Here is a 20,394-nt window from a genome sequence, read left to right as displayed (position 1 = left end):
TTAGCGATGGAAATTCTGGCCCCAATTGTTGTCTTAAGTCAGAAACTACCCATTTAGCAAATCCTGTTTCTTGTATAAATTTTGTAGGGATTGTGAGGTTTGTTTGTTTGTTTGTTTTTTTGCAATGTGGAAGAATCCCAAAGTTGCTTTATTTCAAGAGCCAACTGGACTTTCTTGTTTTCCTTGGAAGACATTTCGCTTCTCATCCAATTCTTTAGCTTTGGCTGGACAAAGTGGGGAATGGAAGGATTTATACTCCTTGCAGACAGTTGGTCATTTGCATCCTTTGAGAGAGTCGTTGAGGCCACTTGGAGGTTTGTCTGTCTCCTCAGGGTCACCTGAGTAGTGCAACTGGGTGTGGAGCCTTCTTGGAACTATTGTGTTGTAGACCGGAGATAGATAATGTCGTATCCCTCCCCCTCTGTTGAGAGAGGGCTGTTCAATTTTGACATAGATGACCTCTTTGACCTCTCTTTCAAACCAACAGTCCTCTCTGTCCAAAACGTGGACTTTGCTGTCTTCAAAAGAGCGGCCTTTGTCTTTTAAATGCAGACAGACTGCCGAATCTTGTCCTCGTGGGTTTGTTCTCCTATGTTGCGCCATGCGTTTATGAAGTGGTTGTTTTGTTTCCCCGATGTACAGATCTGCACATGGCTCACTGCATTGTACTGCATATATACCACATTGCTCAGTTTGTGTCTGGGCATTTTATCCTTGGGATGGACAAACTTCTGCCTTAGTGTATTCTTGGTGTTTGAAGTGTGCCTAATGCGGAAGAATATAGTACGTTGATTCCTTTCTCTGCCATTCAAGATGCTGAGGTGCTTCACAACTTTGCGAAGCCAACTTTTGTTTAAGCCAAGGTTCGTAGCATCAACTACAATTGGCTCTTTCCGTCTGTTATGAACACTCTTCCGCAATGGCTCGAATTGAGCACAAAGAAGCGAGAGGGAGAAACAAACATTGGCACCAAACAAGCGCTTACAGCGACTTGACCGAATTAAGACCCTGTTTTAAGTCTTAAGGCATGAAAAGGCCCTTCCTTTTCTTTGCAAAAACGGCTTGTGGCTCTTGATCGTAGAGCTGTGACGGGAGAGGAACAGGGCAGCTGGCCAATTGTACTGAGGTTGGGGTCAGCCAGCAGCCACCGCGGAACTAAACCATTAAGGGATGCCAAAGTTGGATTCAGAACACTGCTTCTCTGCCAGCAAGTTCCTAAGAAAGCACCTGAACTAGTTGGAACACACACACACACTGTACCTTTACAGGGAGGATACATGAGATGTGGGTGTGGCTTACTGATGATGGCTAACGAGCCAGAAATAGATCTATATAAGTCTCTCACCTGGCAGCAAGAACTTGCTGTCTGCCAGAAAGAAAAAAAGCCCAGAATCGAGTGGATGTGATTCTACTGAGCTAGGGCTGCAGAAAAACCTTGGTTACGTAGGAAAAACCTGGCTAGAGGAAAAACATCTCAAAAAATATATATATCAAACATCTCAAATATATATCTCAAATATATATATATCAAATTTATAAATATATATAAATTTATATCAAATTTATATTTCGCTGATAAAGAAATAAAGGGAGACTAGCATAGATCTATTTCAAGCTATTTAGCTCTCATCAGCTAGCCATACCCTTACTTGGATTCAAACTTGGGCTGCCTGCATGTTAGGTGGTTGTATTAACCTCTGAGCCACAAGTTCTCCTCCCTTCATCAGTTTGAGCCAGGGGAGAGAGATTAAGTGTTATTCTATCGAGGCACCTGGTCTATCCCAGCATGTGGGAGGGAGCATACTGCATCCCTTTCGCCTTTCAGCTCCAATCCAGGAGCTGGCAGTAGACTTTGGCCCAAAGTCACCAGGCAGCTTTCATGGTTTCAGGCAGTACTAGAACTTACAGTCTCCCACTTTCTAGACTGGTGCCGTAACCACTAGACCAGTGTTGGCGATACTTTTTGGCACAGGGCCGAAACGGGAGCGCACACGCGTGGGGGAACACCAGAAACCGGAAGAGCAGCTCCCCAGCACGGATGCGTGTGCTGGGAAGCTGAGCTTCTGGTTTTCCGGCGAGCGTATGTGCACCGGTCACCTGGTCTCTGTCATTTTCCAGGAAGTCCCTGTGCTTCTCCTGTGGCAAAAAAACCAACAACAATCTGTGGACTCTTGTGATTTAGGCTGCAATCTAGATTCTCATCCATCATTTTTTAAATGGAACAAAAGAGTAGCCTTTGCATTGTTTTAAAGTTGTTTCCTGCTTCTCAGAGACAGGGCAGGAAGAGAGAGGCTGCTTGGAAAAGACGGGTTGCAAAAAAAAGCTTTATTTGATTTTGATGTGTGTCTCTGGAGGGCAGGATAAAGGGGTGGGGCCCAAATTACGTAGGTATGTACAATCAAGGCATCTTATGTGTTGTACTGGCATAATTGCAAAACGTTGGGAAACGTGGTCGTTTTTAGGCATGTTTGCATATAATTGAAAAAGGCCAGGAATGGCAAATCTAGGTTGATTTTAGGCATGAAAACCGGCTGCGTGATTTTGGGCCAATCACCAGAGATTTTATTTATTTATTTATTTATTTTTAAATCTGTATCCCGCCCTTCTCCCTGAGGACTCAGGGCAGTGAACAGCCAAGTAAAGGCATAAACTACAAACATTAAAATACAATTAAAAAGATATATATAAATTTGGCCCCATGATTAAAAACAATAACAAACAATTAAAAAACATTTTAAAAAGTGTTAGGCCAGCCCGGCTAGCTGGAAAAAGAAGGTTTTAAGGGCACGGCGGAAGGCACCGAGGTCTTGGATTCTCCTTATCTCTGGGGGCAGCTGATTCCAGAGGGAAGGTGCCCCCACAGAGAAGGCCCTCCCCCTGGGGGTCACCAGCCTAGATTGTTTGGCTGATGGCACCCCGAGGAGGCCCTCTCTGTGGGAGCGCACAGGTCGATGGGAGGCCATCGATAGCAGCAGGCGGTCTCGAAGATAACTAGGTCCTATGCCATGGAGCGCTTTAAAGGTGATAACCAACAGATAGTGAGTTCTAGTACCACCTTAGGTGTGAAAGACAGCTGGGTGGCTTTGGGCCAGTCACCAGGAGACTGTGAGTTCTAGTTCCACTATACGCATGAAAGCCAGCTAGGTGATTTTGGAGCAATCACCAGGAGAGGGTGAGTTCTTGTCCCACCCTAGGCATGAAAGCTGTCTGAGTGACTTTGGGCCAATCACCAGGAGACGCTGAGTTCTAGTCTGGAATATAAACGAGATCTCATTGGATGAAGACTTCAGGAGTCAGTAACAAGACCTGCTTGGTCTTGTTGGATAATGGAGAACTTTGATCTCCATCAGTGGTATAAGGACTCCTGCCTTGGGAAGGGGGTTTTCTAGAAGACCTCCAAGGTCACTTCCAGCCCTATGATTCTATTTTTTTATTTATTTTTTATTTTAATTTGATTTATATGCCGCCCTTCTCCGAAGACTCAGGGCGGCTTACAATGTGCTCAGCAATAGCCTTCATCCTTTTTGTATATATTTATACAAAGTCAGCTTATTGCCCCCACAATCTGGGTCCTCATTTCACCTACCTTAGAAAGGATGGAAGGCTGAGTCAACCTTGAGCCTTGGCGAGATTCGAACCCTGCAGTAATTGCAGGCATCTGGTCTTAATAAGCTTAATAACAGGGTGCCTTAAACCCCTGTACTACCAAGGCTCTATGATTCTTAAGCTTCCTCTTTGATTACTCTGACATCTGGGTGCTTCAAGGTGGAACCCCAGAAAGCCCCTCTCTCTCTTTCTCTCGGCCGACTCCAAAATTTGGTGAAAGAGGGCAAGTGAATAAGCAGGAACTGCTCTGTTAAGAGAAGACAGCTATACAGATGGAGACTTGCCTTAAGGTATCCCCCCACCCCTCTAATTAATTTGAAGTTCCCCTCGTCTTCTTCCAACTCCTAGGCACTCTTTGCCAGCGCTAGGAACTCTTCTTCACCACGGCGTTATCAGACAGTTGGCAGGCGGTAGCGTTCGTAGAGCCGCGTTCAGGATGTGCAGCCTGGCGCGAAGCTCCCGTCTGTCGCACCCTTATCGCAAAATGCCCTCGCTTGCCCCTTTTAAGTTAAACGGCCCGTGAGGAACGATGGATGGGGGAATCACTGGAGCCAAGCTGGATCCTCCAGGGGGGACACAATGGGCTTTCCCTGCCTCCTTTTTCTCCACCCCGAAGATCTTCCCATGTCTCCCAGCTGCTCAGGTAGCCCAGGTGTAGCTGTACTACCAGGAAGCACCAGGTGGTGGTTTTACTATCCAAACACGTGGTGAGAATTTCTCAGTCTATGGGCAAGATGTGCTGGGAACTGGGCAGCCTCCTAGCTAGTTAAAGAAATCCTAATGCCTACCCGTTTCCGACTCTCTCTCCCTCTCCCTTTTTTCTCTATTTTTTCTTTTTCTCTTTCTGTTTTTTCTCCCTCCCTCTCTTTCTCTCTCTCTCTCTCTCTAAGTTTCTCTTTCTGTTTTTTCTCCCTCTCTCTCTCTCTCTCTAAGTTTCTCTTTCTGTTTTTTCTCCCTGTGTCTCTCTCTCTTCCTCTCCCTTTCCTCTCTCTCCTCTCTCTCTTTCTCTCTATTTTTTCTCTTTCTCTTTCTGTTTTTTCTCCCTCCCTCCCTCTCTTTCTCTCTCTCTCTGTTTTTTCTCCCTGCCTCTCTCTCTCTTTCTCCCTCTCCCTCTCCCACTTTCTCTTTCTCTCTCTTTCCCTCTCTTTTTCTCTCTTTCTGTTCCCCCCCTCTTTCTCTCTCTTTCTCTCTCTCCCTCTTTATTTCCCCCCCTCTCTCTTTTGCATTTTGCTTTGGAGACTTTTTGTAGAAAGGCTCACACAGAGCTGGAAAACCCGCACTCAAAACTCCTTCCAGGAGGTGAGCAGTCCCAATAAAAAGTTAATGACGCCAGCATCCTCAGCAGCTGGAATGAGAATGAATAAAGCTTCTACACTAAAGTTCAATGAATAAAATATAAAACCAGCCTCAGAATGGGAACCTTTTGAAAGGGGGAAGATGACAGGTCTTGGCCTTATATTACACCCCAGCTACAGAGGCAAGGTGGTTAATAAAGGAGAACACTTGCCAATGAGATCCGATCAATCTGGGGTCAATAACCTGTTAGTTTGCCTGGTGATTTTATTCAATGCTCAATGAATTAAAAACTTAGCACTAGCCCGCCTCACGTCTTCCAGCCGAAGGGGTCCTCTGCAGACCCTGTCGGCCACGTAATTCTGACCGGCCAGGGTCAAGGAAAAGAGCCTTTTCTGCTGTGGCTCCAGCACTGTGGAACATCCTACAACCGGAAGTGAGAACTGCTCCCACCCGTTTAGCCTTCTGTTCTGACCTAGACTCCCTTAAAAAGCAGGAAGCAGAGTTTTGGTCCCGACAAAACCTCTTTTATTTACACGACTGTGAATTCCTTTCATTCACAAGTCAGCAAGGCTTGTCCGAACAGTTTTTCAAAGGAATATTTATCAACACAAACCTTATCTCGCTTGGCAAGCTGCCACGTAACTTGTTTCCAAACGCAGAGTAAGGTAAAACTTGGTGCAGAGTCCCTTAGAGTCATGAACAGAACTTCCCACTCTTGAAACAACCAACCGCCCACCCGAATTGTTTCCTGCAAAAGCCCCCTCCCTGTTCGCTCCTCTTTTGTTTCCTATGGGAGGGGCCAATCACCTCCAAGGTGTGGCTTTACTCCCAAGTCGACCCTGCTTTCTGAGTTGATCTTGTCTTCTGGCAGCTCTGCGCATGCACACACTGGGAACAGGCTCCAGCTGTTCCTCTGCCTCGCTGCTGTCTAGCTCCCTCTCTGCCTCCGACACAGAGCCCTCGTCCGAGCTTTCCCCAGCCCCCAGGACTAGCCAATTGTTCCTCCCCAACCTCCTCACTGTCCGATTCTGCTGCCAGCTCTACTGGCAAGCCACAACACTTTCCGTTAGAGAACAGCCACCTTCCTTAGTGATGCAATTTTTGATCCCAACTGAGGTCATAAGTTGAGGGCTACGTGTAGATTGTCAGGGTTCTGATGGATGCCCTAATTAAATCATGAGCTTCGAGCCCAGCTTCAAAAGAAATCCAATTATTTATTAGGAGCTTCATGTTGGCACGTTCCAAGTGAAGCCAACTCTGACCCCACATAATTTACAACCCAATCTTGACCCTGTTTCCCTCCTCCCCCCAAGGTGTGTCATCAGTCACATTTGCCAACGGAGCAATTTCGCGGGTTGTAGAGATCACTCCCCTCCGGCCTCTGTGGGTAACCCTGGGAGACAGCCTTGAGTGAGATATGTCTGGAATGTGCTTTTGTTTTTGGCTGCCATGTTGCTCCACCATTTTCCCATCCCACTTGCCTATGGCAATTCGAGAGCAGGCCAGGGATGCTTTGCAAGTTGACATAGATCTTCTGGGGAAGCCCAAACTGGAGACCTTCAGGCCTGCTTGTTAAGTGCTCACCCGACTGTTCTTCCTTCTCTCGTAGGATCACATTCCAGTGCCCTACCAGCCTGATTCCAGCAGCAATCCCTCCTCGACGACGTCGTCCACCCCTTCTTCACCAGCTCCCCCCCTGCCACCCAGCGCCACGCCGCCTTCGCCCTTGCACCCCTCCCCGCAGTGCACGCGGCAACAAAAACAGTTCAATTTGCCAGGTAAATGAGACATATTCAGTAATCATTCAGTCACTATTAGGTGCAGCAGCCAGCTCCTGCCAGCGATCCTAGTCTAAGGGAAGGAGTGGCAGCATTTGGGGGCAGAGTGAAAAGGGGCACCAGCCTGGAATCACTACGTAGCCACAAGGGAACTCAGTCCAACTTCTCTTCAATTCCATTGATCCTTATCTAACTCCAAACGGGTGCTAACCATTCATTGAGAAGATTCATATGTAGAGGTAGCAAGAAATCAGTTTAATTGGACTTTCAGATGTGGAGCTGGTCTTTCAGACCTGATGCCTAGGATCTAGTACAGGAGTATCAAACTTGCGGTGCCACATTGTTGTTACGTGATGTATCGCAATATTTTTCTCCTTCGCTAAACGGGGGGTGGGCGTGGACAGCGTATGACGACGCATTCGGCCTGCACACCACAAGTTTAACATCCCTGATCTAGTATGTTTTTCACCAATCCGGGTCCTTCTGATGCCTCTGAGTGAGCTGGGGGTTGGAATTTAACAGCAATCCTGTTAAAATGTTCAAGGAACTAGATTCCAAAATGGCTGAACCGAACAGATGGAATTTTGCTGTTCTCGAAATCTTTGGGTTTTGCTTACAGTGAGCTTTTTCATATATATATATATATATGCAGAAATATATGCAGAAATGTTTGCATAAATAGAAAAATATGCAGAAATATTTGCAAGCAGCTGTCCAGTTGGAGGGTTATTCCAGATGTCCACTGAGCAATTTGCTGGAGCTAAACTCTGCCAGTTTGCATCGATAAAAACAATTAAGCATTTGGCCCAGTTTTTTTAGCGAGCCAGTTCAATTCAGGAGCTCACCCCTGGGTCCTGGCAAACATTTAGGAAGACACAGACATGAAATTCACCAAGGATGAGCCCCTTTTTTTCCAACTTAGAAGTCAGGAGAAATTGCCTAACTTTATACCATATGTAACCTTACACCATAGGCAGTGGTGGGATTCAGCCAGTTCGCAGCAGGGGTGAAATGCTCCTGGCTTAGACCAGTTCGGAGAACCGGTAGCAATGGCAGCTTGAGGCTCCGCCTACTCGCCCGGTCGTCATTACTTCCTGGTTTTAACCACGAAGTAACCTGTTTTTTACCCTCTGCACATGTGCAGAAGGGTTTGTTCATGCGCAGAGGGTCGGCACGCACACATGACGCATGACACATGCATTTCTGAACCAGTAGGAGAGGTAAGTAGATTTCACCCCTGGTTCGCACCTATTTGGGAGAACTGGTTGTTAACTTTCTAAGCAGTTTGGAGAACCGGTTGTTGGAAGAAATCTTATTTTGGTTTTTTTCCCACTTTACAAGGCTAATCCTGTAAGGAAGGCAGGAAGGAAACACTCTGGTGGTGTTTCTAGCCTAATCTTTATTGCCCTGCTTACAGAAACCGCCTCTCTGGTTAACCCTTATTACATTGTAACAGCTAAGACGAAGCGCCCATCAAGTGACGTTGAGTTGGCCACGCCCACACGGTCACATGACTCCCCCCGAGCCATGCCTACCAGCTGGTCATTAGGGCAGAGAACCGGTTGTTAAATTATCTCTGAGGTCTCTTCCAGACCCTTTGATTCTATGTTCTACTCAGAATGGAAGCCCTGCTAATCTCTGATTCCTCCTAATCTATGTGTTTTCACTCTTCCAGCTTCTCACTACTACAAGTACAAGCAGCAGTTCATTTTTCCAGGTAAGTAATCTACCGACAATGGCAAGAGTAGTTCTAACCAGAAGATCTGCTAGAAATTCAGAAAGTTTTTACCTGCATGTAGCCAGGAGACGCGGTGGCTCAGTGGCTAAGACGCTGAGCTTGCCGATCGAAAGGTCGGCAGTTCAGCGGTTCGAATCCCTAGTGTCGCATAACGGGGTGAGCTCCCGTGACTTGTCCCAGCTTCTGCCAACCTAGCAGTTTGAAAGCAGGTCAAAAATGCAAGTAGAAAAATAGGGACCACCTTTGGTGGGAAGGGAACAGCGTTCTGTGCGCCTTTGGCATTGAGTCATGCCAGCCACATGACCACGGAGACGTCTTCGGACAGCGCTGGCTCTTCAGCTTTGAAACGGAGATGAACACCGCCCCCTAGAGTCGGGAACAACTGGCACATATGTGCAAGGGGAACCTTTACCTTTTTACCCAGGGAATAGGTGGGTTATCCATGCAAAACAGAGCCGTTGCTGGAATTCTTGTAAATCCCTTCCTCCTCGCCTCAATAAACCTTGTTAAAGAGAAACTCTCTGAGCATGGTGTTGGGTTTAGGTTTCTGCCAATCACCTTGGCAAGCTGTGTCTCATCAACTCCAGAAAAAAGAAAAAGGAAGGAAGGAAGAAATAGTTGGAATACGGGAAAGGAGTGACGGGGAGCATCTGGAGCAGGTTATGTTCTGGTTATGAGGACTCTTATGGTTGGTTGCGCAGCCAGACAGACGTTTTAGACTGGATTTGGCATTTTTATCGACCTATCGAGCCCTTCCCAAGGACCTGAGGCAGGCAGATGTTGTCTTAATAAGATGAAAGGTCTCATCGCAGGATGTCAGCCATTCCGAATCGAGCTGCCTTTTGCAATTGACCGATGGGGATTTTTGTGTCAATGCCGGTGGTATTTTGGGACTGCCCCCAAGGCGCCGATGACGACGGGCGCTACATTTTGCGGCAGGCCTTCTCCCTAAAATAATTTCCCCATTCGTGTTTTATAACTGTCCCCCTAACACACCCAGCCATTGCTGAAGTGATATTAAAAACCCATCCTGGTTATTATAATTTGGGCAGAACAAATGGTTGGGGGACTCGAGAAGATACTGGGAAATAGCCGGTGGGGAAATTATCTGTGATAGCATTCGACAACGAGGCTGCTGGTCTCTCTGGAGTCGTTGAATGAAAACACAGACAATTGTTCTGAAAATTTCCCACGTCCAGGTTGCCTTCCCTGGAGATGCCATTTGATTCTGCTTCCCCTTTCTACACATTTCCCAACGTAGCTCCACTCAGAGGCGATGATTCTCCGGGGGAAGGGAATGGTGCCCGTTTCATTTAAAAAAATGCTTTTTCCCAGGGCAGGGTTGATTAGTCTCAACTGGCAACGCTACTTTTGGCTTTGTGAGACACAGCACCCAGCATTTGGACAATGGTTTGATCACCTTCTTGAGGGTCCTTCTGAGAGCGTCCCATCGCTCACGCCTTTTCCGAACAGGATTTTCTTTTTCTTTCCAGATGTTGTGCCAGAGGTGCCCACCAGACCACCTCAAGTTGTCCTCCATCCAGTGAATTCAGACCCAATGTAAGTGTCTCGCTCTTTGTCCTCCACTTTGGAACCATGGCCCAACCTATCCTTAGACATTATTTCTCCTGTTCCTCCTTTATTACAAAGGAAATCTCCTTGTTCTCGTTCTTGTTCTCCTTTTCTCCTCCTTCTCCTCCTCCTCTTCCTCCTCCTCCTCCTCCTCTACTACTACTATTACTACTTCTCCTCCTCCTCCTCCTGCTTCTCCTCCTCCTCCTCCTCCTTCTCCATTTCTTCTTCTCCTTCTCCTTCTCCTTCTCCATTTCTTCTTCTTCTTCACCTCCTCCTCCTCCCCTCCATTTCTTCTTCTTCTTCTCCTCCTCCTCCATTTCTTCTCCTCCTCCTCCTCCTCTTCCTCTTCCTCCTCCATTTCTTCTTCTTCTTCTTCTTCTTCTTCTTCTTCTTCTTCTTCTTCTTCTTCTTCTTCTTCTTCTTCTTCTTCTTCTTCTTCTTCTTCTTCTTCTTCTTCTTCTTCTTCTTCTTCCTTCTCCTCCATTTCTTCTTCTCCTCCTCCTCCTCCTCCTCTTCCTCCTCCCTCCTCCCTCCTTTCCTACTACCTTCTTTGGAAAAACAGAGCTAGTTTCCTGGGTAGGGGAGAACAAAAGACCACATCCAATCTCTTTGGCTCAAGAGGTTACCTTGAGATGCCTCTTCCGAAAGAGTATGGATTTTGATCCTTTAAAAAAACAAACAAACAGACAGGCAAATCAATTCATTTCTAATTCCATCACTCTCCTGTGTATTCCACTACTCGTAGTTTTATAAACATATAAAGATGATCTCCTTTTTTAAAAAATTTTTTTTTAAAAAATCTAAGCTTGCAGTTAAACTCATTTTTGCCTTAAACAGTCAGTGTTTCTAGGAGCTTTTATTAATTTATTGGTTCGATTTATATGCCGTCCTTCTCCGGAGACTCAGGGTGGCTTACAATGCGTTAAGCAATAGCCTTCATACTTTTGTATATACCTGCTTAGTAGGGCTTTCGGGCCCCCCCAAGCGGTGTTCTTTTTTTTTATACAAAGTCAGCTTATTGCCCCCACAATCAGGGTCCTCAATTTACCTACTTCGGAAGGATGGAAGGCTGAGTCAACCTTGAGCCTGGTGAGATTCGAACTCGCAGTAATTGCAGGCAGCTGGCAGCTAAGTGCTACATTAACAGCTCTTTAGTCCGCTGCACCACCAAGGCTCTCTCCCCCCCCTCCCACCCCTAATGCATTTCTGCATGGATTGTCCTACATTATTTCTAAGGCATCTTCTGGTCATGAACCTCTCTACAGGATTTGGGGCAGGCCATCCCCCTAAAAGTAGACCGTTCGCCATTCTTGCGTGAACCCCGAGAAACTGGCCTCAAATTAGCTGGCTTGAAAATGGGAACGAAAAGAAACCCCTCCAGCTGGTTGCTGTGAACTAGTTCCGTAAGTGAGTTCCCCCAGCATTTTGGCACCTCCCTCTTGTCAGGAGAAGCTGCCGATGCGCCAGTTAGCCAGAGGCACCCCCGTTCCTCTCCTTCTGTAATGCTTCCAAGGTAGCAATGTCGGGGCAGTTTCAATTCTGAGCATAAGGATCGGCAGCCGGTTGCAGCAATCTGTCGCCGGAGGCTTTTAAGAAGAGACTGGACAGTCATTTGTCTGGTATGGTATAGGGGCTCCTGCTTGAGCAAGGGGCTGGACTGGAAGACCTCCAAGGTCCCATCCAATCCTGTTATTCTATATTCTGTAAAGAAGATTCACTATCAGAAAAGGAAGGAAGGAAGGGAGGGAGGGAGGGAGGGAGGGAGGGAGGGAGGGAGGGAGGGAGAGAGAAAGAAAGAAGGAAAGAAAGAAGGAAAAAGAATGAATGAAAGGAGGGAAGAAAGAAGGAAGGAAGAAAAAGAAAGAAAGGAGGAAGGAAGGAAGGAAGGAAGGAAGGAAGGAAGGAAGGAGGGAAGGAAGAAGACCTCCAAGGTCCCATCCAATCCTGTTAGTCTATATTCTGTAAAGAAGATTCACTATCAGAAAAGGAAGGAAGGAAGGAAGGAGGGAGGGGGGGAGGGAAGAAGGAAGAAAGAAAGAAAGAAGGAAAGAAAGAAAGAAGGAAGGAAAGGAGGGAAGGAAGAAGGAAGGAAGGAAGAAAAAGAAAGAAAGGAGGAAGGAGGAAGGAAGGAGGGAAGGAAGAAGACCTCCAGGGTCCCATCCAATCCTGTTAGTCTATATTCTGTAAAGAAGATTCACTATCAGAAAAGGAAGGAAGGAAGGAAGGAGGGAGGGAGGAAGAAAGAAAGAAGGAAAGAAAGAAAGAACAAAAGGAGGAAGGAAGGAAGGAAAGAAAGAAAGAAGAAAAAGAAAGAAAGGAGGAAGGAAGGAAGAAGGAGGGAGGAAGGAAGGAAGGAAGAAGACCTCCAAGGTCCCATCCAATCCTGTTAGTCTATATTCTGTAAAGAAGATTCACTATCAGAAAAGGAAGGAAGGAAGGAAGGAGGGAGGGAGGGAGGGAGAGAGAAAGAAAGAAAGAAGGAAGGAAGGAAAGAAAGAAAAAGAAAGAAAGAAGGGAGGGAGGGAGGAAAGAAGGAAGAAAGAAAGAAGGAAAAAAGAAAAAAAGGAAGGAAGGAAGGAAGGAAGGACCGTTGATTCAAAATAATTTGGCACAGTGGGTATCCTCCTTCTATGAAATAATGTCTTAAAGACATAGAGTTGCTCAGGAGATATGCGTTCTCTGTTGGGGGGGAACCTGCCCTTTGGAACAAGCTTTCCTCTGATAATCTGGATGGCCCCAATCCTCTTGGCTTTCTGAAAGACCTGGATTTGCCCCAAGAACCAAGCCAGGATGTGAGATGAGCCCATTATCTCTAGGTCAGTTACATTGCGAGTTTGTTAGATGCGCTGCCTTGGCAATGGCTTTATCGTTGCTTTGAACTGTTATTTTCAGGTCCCCATACGGAGGGTTTGACCTGTTCGTCTTTCCTCCCGTGTGCAGCGTGTCAAGAAGCCCAAAATTCTTTTATTTCAAACGGGCGGCTTTATGAAATGCATCCATCAGTCAGGGTGGTGCCCTTACCACGTTCACCTCCTGTCTAGAGCATAAAGGAGAAGTTGCAGGGGTTAAAACGAAGCGGGAATATAAATCGCTGGTCGAGAGGAACACCGGAGCGGAATTTAGATGGCTGGGCGGTTAGCCGTTGGTGGGCGAGAGGGTAAAAGTTTTCCCCAGTTCACGAAGAATGAGAAAAATTGGAGAGTTGCCTCAGGCTAATTGCTTATTTCTGTGTCTGTATGTGTTAAGGGGAAGCTGGAAATACTATGGAAAGGAGGGGGAAATAGAAGGATTCTCTCTCTCTCTCTCTCTCTCTCTCTCTCTCTCTCTCTCTCTCTCTCTCTCTCTCTCTCTCTCTCTCTCTCTCCTGCATTTTAAACCGATTCTATTTTACCTCTTAACCCTCAGAATTTGTCCATGTATACCCATGCATGGCAGGGACGTGGTGGCTCAGTAGCTAAGACACTGAGCTTGTCAATCGAAAGGTTGGCACTTCAGCGGTTCGAATCCCTAGTGCCGCGTAACGGGGTGAGCTCCCGTGACTTGTCCCAGCTTCTGCCAACCTAGCAGTTCGAAAGCACGTAAAAAAAAATGCAAGTAGAAAAATAGGGACCACCTTTGGTGGGAAGGTAACAGCGTTCTGTGCGCCTTTGGCGTTGAGTCATGCCGGCCACATGACCATGGAGACGTCTTCGGACAGCGCTGGCTCTTCGGCTTTGAAACGGAGATGAGCACCGCCCCCTAGAGTCGGGAACGACTAGCATATATGTGTGAGGGGAATCTTTACCTTTACCCATGCATGTATACACAAAAAGCTTGTGGACACCGGGAAGTGTGAGTGTTAAGAATACCTTTTATTCTAATGAGGAAATTAAAATAGCTTCAGATCGAATTAGGATTAAAAATCTGTGAAGAATATCTTAACTGATGGAAGAGTCGTAAGAACACATACCCGGAGTCTTATCCACTCTGGCCCAGGTCAAATATGCGGCTGACCCAGCAAAACCAGAAAATTTGACTCAGTATTATCTTAAAAGAAAGACTGCCTTGAGGAAAGGGTTGGTCTAGAAGACCTCTAAAGTCCCTCCCAGCTCTATGATTCTATGTTCTATTTTTTTTTCCAAAAAAGAGAAACCTGAAAACAGTTTCAAAAGAGAAAAGAGACTTTTTAATACAAACTTGGATGTGTTTGGCATTTATTGATGGAGGGAGGGAGAGAGGGGAAGGGAGAGAGAGGGAGGGAGGGAGAGAGAGAGGGGGGACGGGGAGAGAGAGAGAGCGGGAGGGAGAGAGAGGGAGGGAGGGAGGAAGAGAGAGGGGAGGGAGAGGGAGAGAGGAAGAGGGGAAGGAGGGAGAGAGAGGGAGGGAGGGAGTGGGAGGGAAAGAAAGGGGAGAGAAAGAGGGGGAGGGAGGGAGAGAGGGAAGAGGGAGGAAGGGAGAGGGAAGAAGGGAGAGGGAGGGGAAGGAGGGAGTGAGAGGCAGTGAGAGAGAGAGAGAGAGGGAGGGGGAAGGAAGAGGGAGGGAGAGAAGAAGCGAGAGGGAGTGAGTGAGTGAGAGAGAGACAGGGAGTGAGAGAGAGAGGGCGGGAAAGAGAGGGAGGGAGGGAAGGAGAGAGAGAGGGAGAGGGAGACCACGATTATGACTGTTGTGACCTATACGCACATACATATACAGAGAGAGAAAACCCTTTTGGTATTCTATCTCTGCATACAATGTGCACAAATTTATAATTGCCAGCCGCCGGTTGGTTCTCACTTTTCCTCCGTTAAAAAAAAAATTAAAACCCAGAAGAAGAAAAAGCAAAATTCTTCTTTGCAACCCGAGAGAAGCATCTCTAGGCTGGAGAAGGTCACGACGTGACACAGGGGAAGCAGCTGCTTTATCAATTCCATGGGAAAAGGCTTGTCCCGGGCTTTCAGGTTGGAGTAAATTAACTTCCGCAAGGCGGGAGAACCGCGAATGGCAGCTGTTCATACATCAGAGATTAAAGAAGCCTTTTCCCGTTTGAACATGCGGCTTCAAATTGCCAACCGCATCCTTGCTCTGAAAAATTAATGCTCCTTTCTCCCCGCTCTCGTCTTCTCCTGCCTCGTTCTCACCGAAGCCGATTTTGCCTCCGCGGGCATTTGGACAAATCTGTCATCAATGGAGTTTCTAGGAGTGAGTCCTCTTGGCTCTCTTCCCTTCTTTCTTGAAAGTTGATTTTGCTCCATCATAGAAGGGAGAAGAGGAAATAGGAGGAGGAGGAGGAGGAGGAGGAGGAGGAGGAGGAGGAGGAGGAGAAGAAGTAGTAGTAGTAGTAGTAGTAGTAGTAGTAGTAGTAGTGGAGGAGGAGGAGAGTAGTGGAGGAGGCAGAGAAGAACAAGAAGAACAAGAAGAATAGGAGGAGGAGAAAAGAAGAACAACAAGAAGAAAACAATAAGAACAAGGAGGAGGAGGAGGAGGAGCAGGAGGAGGAGGAGGAGAAGAAGAAGAAGAAGAAGAAGAAGAAGAAGAAGTAATAGTAGTAGTAGTGGAGGAAGCAGAGAAGAACAAGAAGAACAAGAAGAATAGGAGGAGGAGAAGAAAAGAACAACAAGAAGAAAACAACAAGAAGGAGGAGGAGGAGAAGAAAAAGAAGAGGAGGAGGAGGAGAAGAGATTTTGTTTCATAATAAAGGAGGAGGAGGAGGAGGAGAAGAAAAGGAGAAAAAGGAAGAAAAGAAGACATTTTCTCATAATAAAGGTGATGGAGGAGGAGAAGAAAAAAAGGAGGAAAAGAAGAGAAAGGTTTATTTATAATAAAGGAGGAGGAAGAGGCAGCCTCCTTCCCCTTGCCGAGTGTCTCAGCCTTAACCTGGTCCTCAGGATTCCTCCCACACTTTGGGCCTTTCGCCCCTTTCCCTCCCTCCCTCCCTCCCTCCCTCCCTCCCTCCCTCCCTCCCTCCCTCGCTCTCCTTTCTTTTCCTTTAAGAATTCAGGGAAGACCGAAGAATCACCCTTAACACAAGTCAAACACTCCGTTGCCTTCATCCTTCTCTCACATTTTCTCTTTAGCAGCCACCGCTCTTCCGTAGAGCTTTAAGCGAGCGAGAAAGCCCCGGTGGCAAAATGAAAAGAAATAATCATGGAAATCAGGAATCCTCGTAGGCTTTTATATTCCCGATTTCATTTATGCATTCCTCTCGCATCCCTGTCTTTCTTCCCGGGAAGCTCTGCCAGCTTCTTTCCATCACTTCGCAGGTTTCGGCTCCTTTCCCACCTGCCCCAAAGAGCACGAAGGAGCGTCCAGGGCCATATGTTACCCCTCCCCGCAACCCCCGGGGTGCTCCCCAACCACTTCCAACCGTTGTCTTGTTAGTCTGGCAGAGAAAAAAGTATCGTCGAAACCACGGAGGATATCATCATATTAATTACCTTCTGTTGATTTAGTCTGCAAGTTCCATTTGCATTTAAATTCCATAACAAGGCTTTTGTGTGAATTCCCGGTCAGAAAAGAATTGCCCAGAGTCGTTTGGCAAAGTGAGATGTAGGCGGCGTAAAAGTTTAATAGGTAAAATAAGAAGAAAAGTTACATATGATGTCGTCCTGGCTGCCACACACCCCTGTATGGAATTCAGGCTGAGGTTCATCTTCTGTGCCTACTCGGATCACGACTCTTGTGTCGTTATTTTCCATCTTTGCATTCTGGAATCCTTCCATAATTAAGGTTTTGCAGAGAGAGCTTCGGAGAACGCCAGATGAGGCGAGCGTGAAATGCAGAAGGAAAGAATGCCCTCGGTCCCATTTGTCCAGAATGGTACAGGGCAGAGGTGGGTTTCAGTAGGTTCCGACCAGTTCTGGAGAACCGGTAGTGAAAATTTTGAGTAGTTTTGGAGAACCGGTAGTAAAAATTCTGACTGGCCCCGCCCTCATCTATTCTCTGCCTCCCAAGTCCCAGCTGATCGGGAGGAAATGGGGATTTTGCAGTAACCTTCCCATGGACTGGGGTGGGAATGAAGATTTTACAGTATCCTTCCCTTGCCACGCCCACCAGGCTATGCCATGCATAGATGATGAGCACTGCCCCCTAGAGTCGGGAACAACTAGCACATATGTGCGAGGGGAACCTTTACCTTACTTTACTCTACTCTATTCTACTCTACTCTGGTTTTTATTCTACTCTACTCCACTCTACTCTACATCTGAAGATGTTTAGTTTTTCTGCCTTTCTTACATCCTTCATCTAGCTTGGCCTTTAGATCCTACTGTAGATCAACTTCCAGATGCTAATTTTCCCTGCCTTCATTCTCTACCTCATCCCGCCATTCCCACCTCCCTACCTCCAAAAAAATAATAATAATACCCCATCTAAGTTCTACTGAAGTAAGATGTGAAATGGGGCAATTTGGCAAACTTAGCTGGGAAGGGAACAGAAGTTGTAGGAACTTCATCACTGGAGGCTTTCAAGAAGAGACTGGACAGCCGTCTGTCAAAAATGGTGTAGGGTCTCCTGCTTGGGTGGGGGGTTGGACTAGATGACCTACAAGGTCCTTTTCCAACTCTGTAAACTATCTGTAAAAAACCCAGCCCTTGATCCATTTATGCTGCCAGACCTGTTGAGATATGGGGTAGCCCTCCCCACCCCCACTTCTCACCCAGCTCTCCAAATCCACTTCTTGCAACGCCATCCTTAGAAGGTGACCTCTCTCTTAAAGGCTGAACCAGGTCTCCCGAAAGGCCAAGTAATTTTTACGTGGGCAGCCTCCCTCGCTCGGCTAGAGCCTGGGCTGTAGAAGATTAGCTGACAAACCAATGAAACTTGTGTGAAAAATTGACTCGGCAGCAGCTCCAGATATTCCACACTGGTTCAACTCTCATTCCACTCTTTTAAGGAAAGAGACAATTTGAGGGCGCCTTCAAAAGGAACTCTAGCCCCAAAAGTAGAGTTTTGTCAGAAGGTCCAAGGGGAACATTCAGCTTTTTCCTCTTAGACCGGTGTCAGCTGTGTTCAGATGTTCTCTCTCTCTCTTATTCTCTTTCTCTCATTCTTTCTCTTATTCTCTCTCTCTCTCTCTCTCTTTCATTCTCATTCTCTCTCTTTTTCTTATTCTCTTTCTCTCCCTTTCGTTCTCATTCTCTCTCTTTCTCTTATTCTCTTTCTCATTGTATTTCTGTCTCTCATTCTTTCTCTCCTTCTCATTCTCTTCCACATTCTCTCTCTGTCTCTCATTCTTTTTCTCCGTCTCCCTCATTCTTGTTCTCTCTCTTTCTCAATCTCATTCTCTCTTTCTGTCTCTTATTCCCAATCTTTTTCTCTCTCTTTCTCTCTTTCTTTCTGTCTCTCATTCCCATTCTTTCTTTTTCTGTCTCATTCTCTTTTCTTTATCTCTCATTCTCTTTATCTCTCATTCTTTCTCATTCTTGTTCTCTCTCTTTCTCTTTCTCATTCTCTCTTTCTGTCTCTTATTCCCATTCTCTTTTTCTCTCTCATTCTTATTCTCTCTCTCTTTCATTTTCTTTGTCATTCATCTCTCATTCTCTTTCTCTTTGTCATTCTGTCTCTCTCTCTCTCTTTCTCTCTTTCTCATTCTCTTTCTCTTTTTCTGTCTCTCATTCCCACTTTCTTTTTTTGTCTCATTCTCATTCTCTTTTCTTTATCTCTCATTCTCTTTCTCTTTGTCATTCTGTCTCTCTCTCTCTTTCTCATTCTCTTTCTCCTTTTCTGTCTCTCATTCCCACTTTCTTTTTTTGTCTCATTCTCATTCTCTTTTCTTTATCTCTCATTCTCTTTCTCATTTTTTCTGTCTCTCATTCTCTCTCTCTCTTTCTCATTCTCTCTCTGTCTCCCTCCCTTCCGTTCTTGAAATATCTCTTCCTTCAAATGAACTCAATTTCTCATACGACCGATGTTCCGCTCGACACTCCACAAAACATTTGTTCAAAAATAGATTCATTTGTTTTTCATGTCATTAACTATGTAGTGTAACTGACCAGGAAAAAGCGAATTTAAGATGAGCGCCGCGCATGTCATTTTTCAGAAACCTAGTGGACGTTGGAGGTTGCTAACAATATATGCCAAAACTTGTATTTAGTCTGGCAACCCATCAAACTCTCATGAAATTAATATTTGATCTCTGAATCAATTTAGATTTTGAGTGGACTTCAGATGTGTTGTTGCACATTTGTTCAGCACAATTAACTGTACTCCAACATGCGTTATAATGCACCGTTATTTTTGTCTGTAAGAGGTTTTTTTTTTTCCTTTTCATATCGCAAGCCATTTTAGCAATAGCTCTTGGCCCGTTGAAAGGTGTCAAAGGAGAATAATCTTTTTCTGTGTTACTTGCGATGAAAACTGCAAAACCATTTATTCCTTTGAAAGTCGCTATTCGGCTTCTGTCAATCAAGAGGTGAACTATGTCTACTGTGAAAACTGAACGAAGAGTCAGGTCTGGAAGTGGTGTGAAGCAATAACACCTTTGGAATGGGTTCATACATCACACAACAGTTCTGTTAACCATGGTTTAATGAATGGGTCATCCTTGGCCTATCCTTTGGCAGCAGCCCAAAAAGCCAATGCAATCCTAAATTGCATTAGCAGAACAATACAATCAAAATCAAAATCATAATACCACTCTATGAAGCCTTAGTAAGACCACATCAGATTCCTGCATTCAATTTTGGTCACCACACTATAAAAAAGATGTTGAGACTCTAGAAAGAGTGCAGAGAAGAGCAACCAGGATGTTTAGGGGAGTGGAGGCTAAAATTTACGAAGAACGGTTGCAGGAACTGGGCCTGGCTAGTCTAGTGAAGAGAAGGACCAGGGGAGACAGGATAGCCCTCTTCCAATATTTGAGGGGCTGCCACAGAGAGGAGGGGGTCAAGCTATTCTCCAAAGCACCTGAAGGCCAGACAAGGAATAATGGATGGAAACTGACCAAGGAGAGATTCAACCTAGAAATAAGGAGGTATTTTCTGGCAGAACAATCAACCCATGGAACAGAGGTTGCCTTCAGAAGTTGTGGGAGCTTCATCACTGGAGGCTTTCAAGAAGAGACTGGACTGCCATTTGTCAGAAATGGTGTAGGATTTCCTGCTTGGGCGGGGGGTTGGACTAGATGACCTACAAGGTCCCTTCCAACTCTGTTAATCTTAAAACATACTCCTTGGTTTGCAAAGCCCAGTGGCTATTTTCAGATAAGATTAAACCGAAATTTACAAACTTTAAACAATAGCGAAGCATTATCGTGTGAACCCATCCTGGAGTTGCAGATGATGATGATGGTGGATCTGTTTTCTATAACTCGAGGCGATTTACGGGTTTGTAATTTGTGCTTTTTGTTTTCCTCAAAAGCCGAGAAGGGAATCCAGTACTTCAAATTGAAGTGGAGCCAACCTCCGAGGTAAGGTCCGTGCGAGGAGTGGGGTGAAACAGAATTGA

At 45.9% G+C, this 20,394-nt stretch overlaps 1 protein-coding gene across 2 annotated transcripts in view; it reads left to right on the top strand.

The window, feature by feature from the left end:
* Positions 1-20,394, top strand: part of KSR2 (kinase suppressor of ras 2) — a 187,356-nt gene that overhangs the window by 112,797 nt on the left and 54,165 nt on the right. For both annotated transcript variants that reach the window (XM_087880196.1, XM_087880197.1), the window contains exons 10-13: positions 6,512-6,680; positions 8,356-8,397; positions 9,912-9,978; positions 20,308-20,356. In XM_087880196.1, the coding sequence (XP_087736322.1) occupies positions 6,512-6,680; positions 8,356-8,397; positions 9,912-9,978; positions 20,308-20,356 (327 nt within the window). The remainder of the gene's footprint in view (positions 1-6,511; positions 6,681-8,355; positions 8,398-9,911; positions 9,979-20,307; positions 20,357-20,394) is intronic.

The sequence above is a fragment of the Pantherophis guttatus genome, chromosome 17, assembly GCF_059756535.1.
Source record: "Pantherophis guttatus breed Tessera chromosome 17, ASM5975653v1, whole genome shotgun sequence".
Classification (NCBI taxonomy): domain Eukaryota; kingdom Metazoa; phylum Chordata; class Lepidosauria; order Squamata; family Colubridae; genus Pantherophis; species Pantherophis guttatus.
This window is presented reverse-complemented; position numbering and strand designations above follow the sequence as displayed.